At 47.3% G+C, this 16,704-nt stretch overlaps 3 protein-coding genes across 3 annotated transcripts; 1 reads left to right on the top strand and 2 right to left on the bottom strand.

Annotated features, from left to right (window-relative positions):
* Positions 1-2,862: 2,862 nt before the first annotated feature.
* Positions 2,863-7,393, bottom strand: cd164l2 (CD164 sialomucin-like 2). The gene is made up of 6 exons (XM_028991300.1): positions 7,097-7,393; positions 6,224-6,328; positions 5,882-5,955; positions 5,716-5,742; positions 5,316-5,467; positions 2,863-4,003 (listed from the first exon to the last, which is right to left on the bottom strand). Exons 1-6 carry the CDS (start codon positions 7,173-7,175, stop codon positions 3,988-3,990), a joined length of 453 nt encoding a protein of 150 aa, XP_028847133.1. The 5' UTR covers positions 7,176-7,393; the 3' UTR covers positions 2,863-3,987.
* Positions 7,394-9,848: 2,455 nt separating this feature from the next.
* On the top strand, positions 9,849-11,410 carry LOC114797204 (G-protein coupled receptor 12). The gene is given in 4 exon segments (XM_074933637.1): positions 9,849-9,900; positions 10,236-10,768; positions 10,770-11,012; positions 11,014-11,410. Coding segments are annotated over 3 exon segments (930 nt in total). The 5' UTR covers positions 9,849-9,900; positions 10,236-10,243; the 3' UTR covers positions 11,176-11,410.
* Positions 11,411-11,615: 205 nt separating this feature from the next.
* Positions 11,616-15,620, bottom strand: wasf2 (WASP family member 2). Its single transcript, XM_028991216.1, has 9 exons — positions 15,318-15,620; positions 14,658-14,808; positions 14,406-14,540; positions 14,172-14,325; positions 13,868-13,985; positions 13,026-13,147; positions 12,800-12,949; positions 12,253-12,716; positions 11,616-12,154 (listed from the first exon to the last, which is right to left on the bottom strand). The coding sequence occupies exons 2-9, from the start codon at positions 14,788-14,790 to the stop codon at positions 11,997-11,999; spliced, it is 1,434 nt and encodes a 477-aa protein (XP_028847049.1). The 5' UTR covers positions 14,791-14,808; positions 15,318-15,620; the 3' UTR covers positions 11,616-11,996.
* Positions 15,621-16,704: the final 1,084 nt, after the last annotated feature.

Raw genomic sequence — 16,704 nt, forward strand, 5'->3', positions numbered from 1 at the left:
CACCACCACCATCGGTCCTGTCATTACAATTCTGCGAACTCTGACCTTTCACACAGTTATGTAGAGAACTTTCAGTGAGCTCCACTCAACACGCCTACAGGAAAAGAAGAAACACTGCTGCACTGAAATTAGAACTTAACTTCCTGTCAGTTATGCTGAAGCCCCTCCCCCCTGTCGGTGAATGGAACAGCAGAACTTTAGTCGTCCCTCTCCACCTTCTGACCTTTGTTCCCCTCCTCTTCACAACTCTGACCACTACCTTCAACCTCACTCTGTCTGACGGATCCAAGACTGACCACCATCCATCATTCATTCAACATAACCTTCAGTCTGTCTCACCTTCATCAGTATTTTCCTGCACTCGTTCACATCTTTCAACCTTCTACTCCTTACCACTGTAAATGGCCACTAACTCTGTCCTCTCCTCACTTTCCCTTTCTATGGATCATCTATTTCCCAAAAGGACTTCTCCCCCTGCTCCTATGGTATTTTATGAACCACATGGTATGTTTGTGGGCCTTTTGCAGCCTGCGCAAACTATGAGCCATCACGCAGTTATAGTCTGAACTTTTTATGCCCTTTCAATGAGACCATGCACTCACACGCACACCTGCAGGAAGGCCAACCAAGGCTTGAGAGGTTTGGAAAGAACCGAGATAAGACTAGCAAGGCCGAATAAGTTATGGGGGGGCTCAGAATGCCCCGAAGAAGGCCCGACTGTCACAGCTGGACGGACAATGCTTAATTGTAGACTGTTTTTGGCCTTTGCCAACTCAAAACATACTGGCTGGGCATCAGCAGCCAGGAAATGAATTATGGTGACAGATGTGCAATTACACTCACACACTTAAACTGCGTGGAGGAGCACAGATAAATAAGATATTTGTCGGCGACATGTATAACACTATAGCGCTACACATATGTTAGATTTTGAACCCTTATTCATAAACTGAAGTTGATATTCATAAACTGAAGCATTATGAATTGATCATTGTTGTATGTCTAAGCACACACACACGCACATAGAGGAGTTAAGGTGTGTCCTTGAGGCCTCCATTAGCTGGTGCCTCCCTGAGCTTACTTTGCATGGATCCTGGGAGTGAACATAAATATTAAAACAAGCGTATAACACATGTTAATTAACCGTACTTGCAGAAAAACATAGATAACACAAAATTACTGAGACAGGAAAAAAGGTTAAGCACACACACAAGTACCTCAGTCTTTTGGGTCTTCTTGACATGTGACCAAACATGGTCTGTCGACTAGCTGGCTAATGTCTTGTTGCGTATTGCAATAAACAATTGTCTACAACAGTTTTCTGTTGTTAGAATTTATTGATCGAATCCTCCACCACACTCCCTGATTATCACAGCAGTCACAGGGAACTAAGAGCGGCAGAGTGGAAATATAAGAAATCACAGCTTGACTTAGAAAAGAAAAGAAAAGAAAAGTGAAGTGATTGTCACATGTGATACACAGCAGCACAGCACACGGTGCACACAGTGAAATTTGTCCTCTGCATTTAACCCATCACCCTGAGTGAGCAGTGGGCACCATGACAGGTGCCCGGGGAGCAGTGTGTGGGGACGGTGCTTTGCTCAGTGGCACCTCAGTGGCACCTTGGCGGATCGGGATTCGAACCGGCAACCTTCTGATTACTTGGACAGTGGACCTGCTTGGACCTGCTGCATCATCAGAATTTCCTATGCAACTTCTCCACTAACCTCACCTCTGCTAAACCTCTGCCCACAACCCTCAAACATATTATCATGTTTATTGAACCCTCCAACTCCAATACCTGCTGAAGACTCCGCCATCTTATTCAAATCTCAAAGACATTCTCCACCACAACCCCTATTCTACACTCCAAAGACTCCCCAACTGCCCTACTACATTTTTTTTTTAAAGCTCACATCAGATGAAATCATCTAGATCATATCTACAGGCAATCCAACCAGCCTTTGATATAGTTAACCACAAGGCTCTCTTGTCTATCCTGAAGAGACTTTGAGTTCGGGGCTCAGCATGGTAAACGTTTACTTCCTACCTTGATGAGTGGTCTTGGAAAAAATCCACGTCTCCACTGGCGTTCATCAGGGTCCCCTCCTTTTCTCCCTCTACACAAGATCACTTGGTGAGGTCATTTCCTCACATGGGTTATCCTACCTCTGCAATTCCTTCCTCAGATGCACATGCTGCTTCCAAAATCTCAGCATGTCTAACTGACATTTCATCTTGGACGGAAGCTTATCGTCTAAAACTAAATCCAACCAAAACCAAAATAATATTCATTCCAGCAGATCCTTCACCACATTAGGATCTACCTGAACAACTCACAGATTTCTCCCTCTGCAACTGCTCACAAATTTGGGTTATAAATTGAGAGCCAACTCTCCTTCTCGACTCACATCACCAATCTTTCCCGCTCATGTAGATTCCTTCTCTACAATATCAGACAGATCCGCCCCTTATCTATCAACACAGGCCACCCAGATACTGGTCCTACAGTCCTTACTAATCTCATGACTGGACTACTGCAACTCCCTTCTTGGGTACATATAGAACGAACAGGAAAGCACGTTGTAAGTCGCTCTAGATAAGGGCGTCGGCCAAATGCCATAAATGTAAATGTACAGGTGTGCGGTGAACACAAAGAAACTCCGTAGAGGCCGAAGCCCACTGAAGCCTGGGAGTTTTGGGAGGACCAAGAAAAGACTAGCAGGGCCTAGCAACACAGAAGTTATCGAAAGAGAGACACAGAGGTGAGGCACTGCATGACCTTGAGACACTCAGGAATGCCTCCACTCTTTATCACCCAGTTGTCTTACACGGATCCTGGGAGTGAAGAAAAATCTTAAGACGAGTGTTCAAATCATTTTAATTAGCCTTACATGCTGAGCACATAGATATAATTGGACTACACACACACACACACACGCACGTACACACACAAACATATGCAACCTGAGACAAGAAGAAAGGATAAGCATGCACCAAATTAGACCATTTCTCATTTCCTAATGTTAAAAACATTACTAGCAGTTCTTTAACTTCAATGGGTTCTTCTGAACATAAACCGTCCTGAATATGAATGAAATATTGAAGAACATGAACGGTTCTTCTGAACATGGCTTCTCTTGCCTACTTCTTCCTTCTTTGCGTCATGACCGCGTTTACTCTGTGCAACAACTGCACGGAGGACAGTTGTTGTGCTGGACGTTCATGTCTTTTATTACTGAATGAATATCATGACATTTACTTACGGTAGAACCAGGATATTAAGCACAACAAAAGGCGACTGTTCATTTTCCACTGGGACAGCGAGACAGTGTAATTATTATACAAACACCATGGTATACAGTTATGTAGGTGTTATTTAGTCTTTATAAATGAGGTGGATAGTCTCCGGGTTGGAGTCTGACTCCGAAGCGGCCCTGTCGGAGGGTTTAGTCCCCTCGGTGACATTGTCAACAGCACATCAGCGTTAGTGTTGAGTTTTATAAGAAGTGTGAAGCTGATTGTTGTGTAGATCTGGGCTGATGTTTTCATAACTGAGAGTAAAGTTAGATTTTTTTTAGAATAAAGGAGATTTTTTATTTTATTGCTTAGCAACCTGAACAATTGGAACTGATTAACACTTCCAGTGTGAACAACCTTACTGAATATTAGCACTCACACACACATATACATTTAAACAAAGAAATAAATACATAAATAAATAAACAACAACCAATTCAAATTGACACAACACAATAAACAAAAAAAAATAATTTATGAAACCCAGAACACAACCAGCTTTAACACACAAGTATGTAACTCACAATTATGAGTAAAACATGATCAAATACAAACAAACAGAAATTATGAGTAGAGAGGAACAAACACAGCAACACAACTATCAGATTAGAACAAAAGTACACAAACAGACTCACACACATTAACATACACACAGCAGGCTACTGCTCTTCGCTGTCTCCTGCACCATCACTGAGGCTGATCTCTGTGGCAGGAGATGAAGGAAACACAAATACACATTAAATACACACACACACACACACACACACACACACAGAGCAACAGAGACACAACTATACACACACAGAGCAACAGAGGCACATCAACAAACACACATACAGAGCAACAGAGACACAGCTAGACACACACACACACACACACACACACACAGAGCCAGAGACACATCTATACACACACACACACACACACACACACACACAGAGCACAAGAGACACATCTACAAACACACATACAGAGCAACAGAGACACAGCTATACACACACATATACACACACACAGAGCCAGAGACACATCTATACACACACACACTCACACAGAGCAACATACACATCTATACACACACACACACACAGAGCACAAGAGACACATCTATACAAACACACACACACACTCTCACACAGAGCAACAAGAGACACATCTATACAAACACATACACTCACACAGAGCAACAGACACCTCTATACACACACACACACACAAAGCAACAGAGACGCATCTATATACACACACAGACACACACACACACACACACAGAGCAACAGAGACACAAATACACACACACACACACACACACACAGAGCCAGAGACACATCTATACAAACACACACACACACAGAGCAACAGACACATCTATTCACACACACACACATACACAGAGCACAAGAGACACATCTGTACAAAACACACACACACCACACACACACACACTCACACAGAGCAACAGACACCTCTATACACACCCACACACACACACAAAGCAACAGAGACATCTATAACACACACACACACACACACACACACACACAGAGAGCCAGAGACACATCTATACAAAACACACACACACACTCACACAGAGCAACAGACACATCTATACACTCACACACACACAACCACAAAGCAACAGAGACACATCTATACACACACACACACACACACACACACACACACAGAGCAACAGAGACATCTATAAACACACACACGCGCACACAAAGCAACAGAGACATCTATAAACACACACACACAGAGCAACAGAGACACATCTACACACACACCACACACACACACAGAGAGCCAGAGACACATCTATACAAACCACACACACACACACACACACACACACACACACACACACACACACACACACACACACACACCACAGAGCAACAGAGACTCATCCAAACGTACACACACACAGTCCAAGAGAGACATATAAACACACACACACATTCACAGCAACAGAGACACAGAGCAACAGAGACACATCTACACACACTCACATGGTCTCATAGGTGCTGTCTTTAGTTTTGAGGAAGCGCATGGCAAAGAATCCTCCAGCCTGGAGTACCAGAACCAGGATGATTCCCCCAATGAAGCTTGAGAGGTCAAACGAAGCCTGAGAGAACTGAGGGGGGCGGAGCAACGGTGACCCCTGAAAGAGAGAGGGAGAGAGAAAGTGAGAGAGGGGGTGTGAGAGAAGGACAGTGAGAGAGAGAGGGTGAGAGAGAGAGAGAGAACATGAGAGAGGGAGAGAGAGAGAGTGGGTGAGAGAGGCAGAGAGAGAGAGAGGGAGGGTTGGAGAGGTAAAGAAAGGGTGAGAGAGAGAGAAAATGACAGTGAGAGGGTGAGAGAGGGATCCCCCCACTATACCTACACAGAACCTGAAACTTAGAACCTTACCTGCAGCAGCATCATCATCCTGAGGTACTGCTCACAAACACACACACACACACAGGTTATTTGGGATAAAATCCCTTCAAACACCTACACACCTCACACACATTCCCTACAACTAAACAATCCTTCTCTCTCTCTCTCTCTCTCTCTCACACACACACACACACACACCTGGACACATAGCAGTGTCGTTGAAAATACTGCAGTCCTGTGCATCATCTGCAGCAGAAACACACGCTGTGTCTGCAGGAGGGAATAAAGAGGCACGATGAGTGTGTTGTGTGTCTGAAATGAGACTGTGTGAACGCACACACACAATAATGTGCAGACAGTGATGTGAACACTATGTACTGGGTTTTGAGAAGGATAATAAGACTGAATTATTTACTGCGTGTCTGTTTGAATTATTAACTGAGTAGACCAGAGTCCAACTCAGAGGGTCACATTTCTTTTCTATTGTGTGTGTGTGTGTGTGTGTGTGTGTGTGTGTGTGTGTGTTTGTGTGTCTTACCATTCTCACAACTTCTCCAGACACAGCTGGTGAGATTGAAGGCAGGGTCTCCACTCACACAACTGTCACATGACTGCAGCTGAGAGCAGTCACTGGCCGGCTCACCTGCCAATCAAAGAAAATGTATGTATGTCTATGTGTGTAACAGATTGTTCAGTAGGAATCTATAAACCATGAGAATAGAACAGAAGAAAGAGAAGAGGGGATAAAAAGAAGAGAAAAGAAGAAGGGGAGAGAAGAAAATAAAATAAAAAAAGAAGAGAAGAGGCGAGGAAGAGAAGAGAAGAAGAGAATAAGAGAAGAGGAGAATAGAGAGAGAAGAGAGAGAAGAGGAGGACAGGAGGAGGGAGAATAAGAGAAGAGGAGAGAATAAGAGAAGAGGAGAATATGAGAGAAGAAGAGAGAAGAAGAGAAGAGGAGGACATGAGAGGAGAAGAAGAGAAGAGTAGAAGAGCAGAGAATAGAGAAGACGAGAGAATAAGAGAAGAAAGAAGAGAGAGGAAAGAGGAGGAGAGAACAAGAGAAGAAAAGAAGAAGACAAGAAGAGAAGAGAAGAGAAAAAGAAGAGAAGACTATGAGAGATTTTTCTCCCATAACAATGATCCATAGTTGATTGTTGCAGATTATTGATCACAAAATGATTGAGATTTCCAGTCAGCAGAGTGGACATGAGAAGGTTTTAATCAATGGACGAGTGGAGGCAGCGTTGCCTGGCAACAAGCTGTAGAAACTGCACAGCAGAGGTGTCTGGGTAGAGGAGGGGCAGGAGAGAAAAAGTTTTAAAAAGAGGAGAAAATACTGCAGTGACGACACACACACACACAACACCACACATACACACACACAGACACGACAGACAGTCGCAACACTTACCGGTTGTTTGAGAAGTGACCCTCATTGTCACCTCCATCATGACCAGAACCCCCAGAAACACTGCATACACTCCCCTCATTTTCACACACACACACAAACACACCACACATACACACTCAGACCCAACACACGGAAAACAGACTCTCCAGCAACACCGACACGCAACACGCTGTTTCACCCCAAGCCTGGTCACCCCGCAGCCAGCACACACTCTCTCACACACACACACACATACACCTCACTGCAGCTTCTGCTCTGATGAGAGACGACCCAAGTGTGTGTCTGTGTGTGTGTGTGTGTGTGTGAGTGTGTGAGAGGACAGCAGCACCACCGTAATGTGAGCCCAGATCACAGACGTTTCCTGGCAACTGGCTGGTGTTTAGGAAACGTACACCGAAAAGCGCGCACACACACACACACACACACACACACACACACACACACACAGAAATTCAGCCGTCACTCTTGTGCTGATGGGGGCTGGGTATTGAATTGTCTCTTTGATGAAGCATGAAGGGAAACCTGCGCCAGTGCACTGTCATCCTGCCCTGATGATTGCGCACACACACACACACACACACACACACACACACTCTAACACTATCAATGAATTTCTGACGTCATTCGAGGATGATTGTGCTACCAGCTTGAGTAACGCTTGTACAGACAGGAAATATCCATCTACAGACAGGAACCAGAATTCCCTTTTACCACATACTACCGCATACTAGTACTACTATTAATACTAGCATACTAGTATTAATAGTAGCCACATACTTGTACTACCGTATTAATACTACTGAATTACGACTACCGCAATGATACTACCGCATTACTCCCACTGCATTAATACTACCACATTTATACTACTGCATTCATACTACAACATTAATACTACTGCATTCATACTACAACATTAATACTACTGCATTCATACTACCACATTTACACTACTGTATTAATACTACCGCATTGCACCTACTGCATTGATACTACCGCATTACGACCACCTCAGTAATACTACTGCGTTAATACTACCACATTAAAACTACTGCATTGATACTACCGCATTACAACCCCTGCAGTAATACTACTGCATTTACACTGCTGTATTAATACTACCGCATTGCACCTACTGCACTGATACTACCACATTACGACCACCTCAGTAATACTACTGCATTAATACTACCACATTAATAGTACCGCATTATGACCACCTCAGTAATACTACTGCATTAATACTACCGCACTGATACTACCACATTACAACCAATGCAGCAAAAAATACTTGCACATTTACACTACTACATTAATATTACCACATTTCACCCACTGCATTGATACTATTGCATTACGACTACCTCAGTAATACTACTGCATTAATACTACCACATTGTGCCTACTGCATTGATACTACCGCATTACAACCACCGCATTAATACTACCACATTTATAGTACTGCATTCATACTACTATATTAAAATTACCGAATTGCACCCACTGCATTGATACTACCGCAATATGACCACCTCAGTAATACTACTTCATTAATACTACCACATTGTGCCTACTGCATTGATACTACCGCATTACAACCACCACATTAATACTACCACATTTATGCTACTGCATTCATACAACCACATTAATACTACCACATTTCAACTACTGCATTGAAAATACCACATAACGACCACCACATTAATAACACTGCATTAAGACTATCACATATAAACTGCCTGATTTATACTACCGTGTTAATATTAACGCATCATGGCTACTGCATTGGTACTACCACATTACAACCACCGCATCAATAATACTGCATTATGACTACTGTATTGATACTACCGGATTACAACTACCACATTTAAACTACTGCGTTAATACTACATTAATACTACTACCACATTTATACTACCGCCTTAATATTAATGCATTATGGCTACTGCATTGATGCTACCGCATTAATATTAACGCATTAAAGCTACTGCATTAATACTACATTAATACTACCACATTTATAATACCGCATTAATACTGTATTGGAGTATAATTACAAGCATTTTATTGACTCATTTTATTGAGTCAATATTTGCAGTGTTTCAAGACCTCTGCAATTCGCACCTCTACTACAACATTAACACCATCACGTTAATAATACCACACACTCCTACCCAGTCTTCCACGTCATGTTCACAACTACTACACAACTACACAGAGCTACACAAGTTTTTGTTTGTCTGGTAGTAGCAGGATAGTGCTGTGGTGGGCTAGAGTGTGTGTGTGCGTGTGTGTAGGTGTGTGAGTGGGTGAGATGCTTTGTGCTCCGTTTGTGGTGAAGGAGGGGGGTGTGTGTGTATTTGTGTTAGGTGTGTGTGTGTGTGTGTGTGTGTGTGTAGGTGTGTGAGTGGGTGAGATGCTTTGTGCTCCGTTTGTGGTAAAGGAGGGGGGTGTGTGTGTATTTGCGTTAGGTGTGTGTGTGTGTGTGTATTTTCTGTTAGGTGTGTGTGTGTGTGTGTGTGTGTGTGTGTGTGTGTGTGTGTGTGCGTGTGTGTAGGCGGGGGTCTCCGTTACGGGAAAGACTCGGAGCGACTCCTGCCTCCGCCGCAGTGGGCGTGGCCCGCGCGTTGCGGATTTTATGAATGAAATGACGCCACGACGCTCAGGGACGCCGCCGATTGGCCAGGGACCTGCTGACGTCAGGCGGGCTCTGCGGAAGGCACGTCGCGCTGCCCGAACCGACTCAGTGGCGAACTGGCGGACCGGAGCAGCGGACGGACGCCGCGTGAGCGTCTCAGGTACGTCAACAAATCTCAAATTCTGTATGAAGTTGCGTGTTACGTGAGTGTAATATGATGACATGATTACGATTGTGGGTCTTCAAGGTGCGTGATGATGAATGCATGTGTTGAACTGTGTGTGTACTTGGTCATGACTGTGTGTGTTGTGTGGGTTAAGGATGCATGGTTATACTGCACCAGTATCTTTGGTCCAAAGTCAAATGGGCGGTTCTTGAACATGAAGTAAAGTAGGACACGTCTCATCAACTTTGTTGATCAACCTGATGGCTTTTAACCACCCCCCCCCCCCCCCCATCCCTCTCTCTCTCTCTCTCTCTCTCTCTGACTTTCAGAGTTGGCAATGAATGAATCTGTTTGGTTCCTGAGCTCCTCCTCGCCTCTGACCCCTGACCCCACCACTCCCATGGTGGTGTCCGTGTGGGACATGGCGGAGTGTGTGTCCGGCGCGTTGATCTGCTGTGAAAACGCCATCGTCGTGACGACCATCTTTTCCTCGTCGTCCCTCAGGGCTCCAATGTTCTTGCTGATTGGCTCTCTAGCATGGGCGGACTTCCTGGCGGGGGCGGGCCTGACGCTCCGCTTCCTGGCGCGCGTGTGCGTCCACTCTGAGGCCCTGGAGCTCGTCGGCGTGTGTGTGTGTGTGAGCGCGCTCAGCGCCAGCGTGTGTTCTCTGCTGGGCATCACTCTCGACCGCTTCCTGTCACTGCAGCACGCGCTGACCTACAGCTCCCACACACACCGCGCCCACACACACGCCGCCATCGCCCTCACCTGGCTGCTGGCCGGCCTGCAGGGGGCGCTGCCGCTGCTGGGGTGGGGCTGCCGATCGGACTCGTGCAGCGTGGTCCGGCCGCTGACCCGGGCGGCACCTGGGCGCGCTCTGTGGGGGCTTCCTGCTGGTTGCTGCTGCTGGTGCTGCAGCTCAACACCCACATTGGCAGGGGTGGTGCGGCGCCACGCTCCGCATGATCCAGCTGCAGAGACACACCCTGACCCCGCACGCGCAGGCGCGCAGCCGCACACACACCCTTGCCTTCAGCCTCGCCGCCTTCACCGGCTGCTGGCTGCCCTTCGCCATCTACGGCCTCCTAGGAGACAGCTCAGCCCCGCCCCCTCTACACCTACGCCGCGCTTGGTTCCGTGGCAACGCTCTCGCTGATCAACCCACTCATCTACGCCTTTCACAAACACCACATCCGCAGAGTGCTGCTGAGGGCGTGCGGCTGCGTGCACGCCCATGCCAAACACACACCAACACCCAGCGACGTGTGACAATCGATCAGACAGACACACACACACACACACACACAGGCGAGGGGTGACTTTGTGTCTCCGATGGAGATTCACTCTGTCTGCAGAGTCCCCTGTGGGGACACACACACACACACACACCAAACAGTATCAGTGGGCCTTCCGGAGGAAGACCTTCATCGGCCAATAGGACCAGAGCTTCAATGTCCAGCCAGCTGCCATGTGGTTTCTTATTGTTAATAAACGAGTTTCTTTAGTTTGGATTGTGGTTTTATGTGACCAACATCAAATTCTACAGAAAACCAGCATCAGAACACAGAACCGAACTTCGCCGGGCACCAAACTAAATTGTTGTTTGCTCATGTTCAATTCCTAATCTGAGTAAACGAAATGAAACCTGATGGTGAAAAGAGGGCTGAGCTCCATGCCCTCGGGTGAGCAGATGGATGCAGACTCAGATATTTCTTTTTTTTAACACTGATACATTTATTGAATAAAACAAACACAGAAAAGCTCCAGATCCGAAACTCGGCATCCATTCAGATTTAATTTTATAACAAACAGCAAAGGCACTTAGGAATAGCGGAGGAAAAAAAAAAACAGAATAAACCAGACAGACCCTGAGCGCCCATAAATCAGACATGTCAGACCCCAGAAGTATATTTCAGAAACATAATTGTGGCAACAGGAAAGAAATTGATAGTGATGCATTTCAGTCACTGTGTTCATGAACCTGATTCATGCACTGAACTCGTGTGTATGTGTGTGTTTTGTCTGACTGTAAAATGAGTCTTTTTTTTCTTTAACACACACAAACAAGCACCGAGTTAATGAAGACGGTCTCACTCAGACCACTCCTCATCATCGAACTCGGACGAGTCGTCCTCGGAGTCGCTGCACTCGACGGCGATGCGGCGAGACAGGATGGCCGCAACGTCGTTTCCCACGTAGTCCCTCTTCTCCTGCTCGCGCTGCTCCTCCACCTTCCGCAGGTTAAAGCCTGGAACACACACACGCACACACAGACGGCATCAACGAGAGTCTGTTCATGTGAGAAGTGTTGTAGACAAGCCTGCGAGTGAAATGCGAGATTCTGACCCTGACGTATGGCCTGCAGAAGATCGCTGCGGGCGTCGCTGGGGGGTGGAGCCTGCGCTTTAGGTGCACTGGGGGCAGGCACTCCAACGGAGGCGGGTGGCATTGGCCCAGCAGAGGGCGGAGGGGGTGGCCCTGGTGGTGGAGGGGGTGGAGGTGGTGGTGGGGGTCCAACACTCGGTGCTGGGGGAGGAGGAGGGGGGGGTGGGACTCCAGAATGAACAGGAGGAGGAGGTGGGGCCGGAGGAATGGCAGAAATCCCAGGTGTGCCAGGAGGGGAGGAGTCAAAACCAGGAGGCGGGGGAGGAGGAATGCCCATGTCACATGGGGGAAGGGGTGGGGGTGCTGGAGGCGGGACCAGAGAGGACCGCCCTGGAGGGGAAGAGGCCATTGGTGGAGCAGGTGGGGGGTGATTGGGGCTCAGCATGCTAATTCGCTTTGGGGGCGGAGCTCCATGATCATTGTACCTGAGGGGGAGAGGAAGAATTCAGAAACGGCACTGAGCTGATGGCCAATCACTGACCCACAGACAGGAAGGGGCGGGACTCACGTCATGTCTGGTGGAGGGGGAGGCAGGAAGTCATCCGGTGTCATGGGAGCAAGGGGTGATGAGGGATCCGAGATAAACGAGTTCTGATCCTGTACAGAGCTGAAGCCATCGGCAGAACCAATACTGCCATTCAGCATCTCCAACGAGTTCCTGGACATACATGAAACATGTATGAAATAGAACACACACACACACACACAGAAAAACACAATCACAACAGACTCACCCCATTTCACTGTTCTTCTCAACAAACTCCGCCCCCATCTTCTGACGCTCCCATTCCTCCTTCCGGGTTTTAATCTTCCGGGGATTCTGGTTCCGACGGTTGGGATTGTCCTTCTTCTCTTTCTGTTCACACACAGACACACAAGTGAGCTTTTCCCTGGTGTTTTTTTAGGGTTGTGCCAAAAAATGAAAAAAATCGATTCAAACCAAATACCCTCATTCCAATAATCTATAAAATGTTTCCCCAGTTTACACATTTCCGCTGAATATGATTATCTGCATTCAGTTCTCTGCTCTGTCATTCCCTGTAACATGTGATGTGGAGGGGAGGGTGTTATCTGCTCTACCATTTACATTTACAGCATTAATCAGACGCCCTTATCCAGAGCGACTTACAATCAGTATTTACAGGGACAGTCCCCCCCTGGAGCAACTTAGGGTTAAGTGTCTTGCTCAGGGACACAATGGTAGTAAGTGGGATTCGAACCCGGGTCTTCTGGTTCATAGGCGAGTGTGTTACCCACTACCACTGTGCCACAGGGCAGTTTAACTGTGCGGCATAATTAGAATGGAAACCCAGGCGACGTTTGCGGTTTGTGTTTGTGGGTTTGTGTTTCCATTTTCTAGTAATGTGAACACTATTTTGGGGACAGACTCCCGACTGATTCATAAAATGCTCCAACCGAACACACAAAGTTATCTGCATTCATAAAAAGCCGAAGTCAAAATGACCCAAACAGCAACATGGAAAACAACATGGTTAAATTCGGAATCCTTCTCTGTGGCTGTACTTACATTTCTTCTCCACAATGTGGATTGGTGTGTGTGTGTGTGTGTGTGTACCCTGTGCTTGCGTTTCTCCTTCATGATATCTTTGGTGTCCTGCAGCATCTTCTCCTTCCACAGATCAAAGAAGTAGGACGGGTCGGTGTAGAACTTCAGTGCCTCCTTGCCATCCTCTCTGAGACACACACAGACACACACGTGTGATTAGGAGGTGTGTGTGTGTAGAGTGTAAATTTGATCACAGTCCAGTCAACATCAGGAATGTAAAATTTCCTGAGTCCATGGTGAGAAGAAGGGAGGTGGCTGCAGTTTAGTGCATTTGTAAAAGTGCAGCTGTGTGTGTGTGTGTGTGTGTGTGTACCTGTACATGCTGAGCTTGTTGAGGGGTGGAGGCTCGATGCATATCAGGTACGTCTCCTGAACAGGAACGGGCAGGGAGGGGCGGGTGAAGAGCTGCTGATCCTGGATCAGGCTGGAGCGGAACGCCTTTCGAGTGGTGATGGCCTGGAGAGACACTGAGAGACGCAAGAGAGGAACTTGTGAGGGTGTGTGTCTGTGTGTACAAGTGTCGGGTCGTTTGTAAATCGCCGCTCACCCTCTTCCTCTTTAGGGTCCAGTTGTGTGACTTTAATCTGCAGCTGGTCGACTCGCTCGCCCAGAGTCCCGACGCGCTCTGCAAACGCGCTCGCCTGAACGAAGAGCTCCCCGAACACGTCCTCAGCAAACTTACCTACACATGCGCACACACACACACACACACACACACACACACACAGAGAGAGAGCTGTGCGTGGATCAAATGCTCCGCGTCGGACGTGCTTCACATCTCACACAAATTCACACTCACTGAGCGAGCCAAGCTGGCGGATGATGTTGGCGAGGGTGATGTTGGTCACACACTCCAGTTCACTCTTAATGGTGTCGGGGAGGGTCTGTCGGCACAGGTGCCTCGGCTCAATGTTCCTGGTGACCAGCGGCATCCTGGGGAGTGGGCGGGGCTTCCCGAACACACACAGTTACATCAAGATACGCTTCCCCAACAGTAACACACACACACACACACACAACGCAGAGGCAGAACCGAAACCCCCCCAACCCGTGATGCGCGGCACCGCGCTCGTCCACCTGCAGGGGGCACAGACAAAACTGCAGGCACCCCTCAAACAAGATGACCCCTGACCCCGCGGCCACACCCACACTGGCCGTCAGAAAAGCACGGCCTGTTACTGTAACCGTGAGGTGACCCGAGTTCAAATCATCTTGACTCCGGCGCCGACGTGACGCGCAGGGTTTTCCTCATTCTACACACACTTTGCCACCAAATTGAACTCCTGTTCGGGAATAAGCGCCCCGGTTGTGTTTAATGGGTTCTGTCTGCTTGAATTTTACAGTGAAACTGGTACAAGTCCCCGCAGGCCCCAGTAAGCAGGAAGTAGTGGCTCGGCACGGCACGGCCCGTCAGGCAGAAATGTCGGTAAAAGAAGTGAAACAACAAACAGAAACTTACCGGTCACTCCAGAAAAAACTCCAAAAAGTCGAACTTCACGTCAAAATTTCACCGATTCTCTCATCACGTACGACTTTTCCAACTCAAAACGCCTTCATTCACGCCAACTGCGGCGAGAAGAGGCAGGCGGCGCAGGTCCAAGATTTACCAACTTCTGATTGGCCGGCGGCTGCCTGAGCTCTGCGCCGATTGGCTGTCGGAGCCGTCAGTCTACAGCGGGGGCGGGGCTGCTCCACCCTGGCTGCTGTCGAGCCTGTTCGGGCAAATACGAAAAATGTCGAAATCTCCGGAAGTGGCGCCCGCTCCTCCATCTTCTCCCGCTGCGCCGCTTCGCGTCGCTTTAAACGGCTTATTAATCAGGGGATTTCTCGGATTTTTGTGCGCGTTAGAATAACGTGTGCGTGTGTGACACGGGTGTTTGCTACAACCAGACAAAACGTATATTTATCTTCAGTGGCGGTGGGAGCCTAGCGGGTAAGGAAGCGACCCCGTAATCAGAAGGTTGCCGGTTCGAATCCCGATCCACACACTGCTCCCCGAGGGTGATGGTTTAAAAGCAGAGGACACCTTTCGTTGTGTCACACAATCACTTCACTTTCACTTGGAAAATATCTGTCAATCAATACAGGTGGTTGAGTCCAGTTCTGCATCCCGTCCTGGAACCAGTTGTAAGAGGAATTCATCACTCGGGAGATGATATGCAGACCCCCCTTCCCCCCGCATATGTATATACACACACACCACTTTTATTAAACACTCGCATTACTTAAATGGTAATAATAGAACTGCATTAAAACACACACAAGGAAGTGACTCTGTCGCCATCTGGTGATCAGAAGTTCCACAGCTGGAATTACTGGACACTGTTACCATAGAAACAGTCGAGTCCTTGTTACCATAGTAGCTGTCTCTGCATGCTGCTCCTAGTGTGTGTGTGTGTGTGTGTGTGTGTGTGTGTGTCATATAACCACACTTTTCATAAACTTATCTATTCACAAAATACCAAATTGTACATTCTGTGGCCTGAACATGCTGCGTGTGTAGGTACTGTGCCCTGTGGTTGGCCGTTTGTGTGTGTTCATTATTGTACTGGATCAGGAGGAACTGCAGCGAGGTCGACACCAAATGAAGTCCTTCTCCTGCACTCACACTCAGGAGCTGCAGGTCCTACTGCTGCAGAACCCTGAGGAGATCCCACATCTGCAGTGTAGAAGAGTCTCAGCAAACAGTGCAGGCTCAGCTCTCCAAGTCCCTAAGTTCTGAAGCCACAAGATCCACATCTGCTGTCAGTAGGAACCTGCAACCTTAAGTACATATGACTGTAACTTTTTTAAAAATATCACAGGTTTCCACCCCATTTACACACAAACCATGAGAAGCGACGTCA

Source organism: Denticeps clupeoides, chromosome 9, assembly GCF_900700375.1.
Source record: "Denticeps clupeoides chromosome 9, fDenClu1.1, whole genome shotgun sequence".
In the NCBI taxonomy this organism is placed as follows: domain Eukaryota; kingdom Metazoa; phylum Chordata; class Actinopteri; order Clupeiformes; family Denticipitidae; genus Denticeps; species Denticeps clupeoides.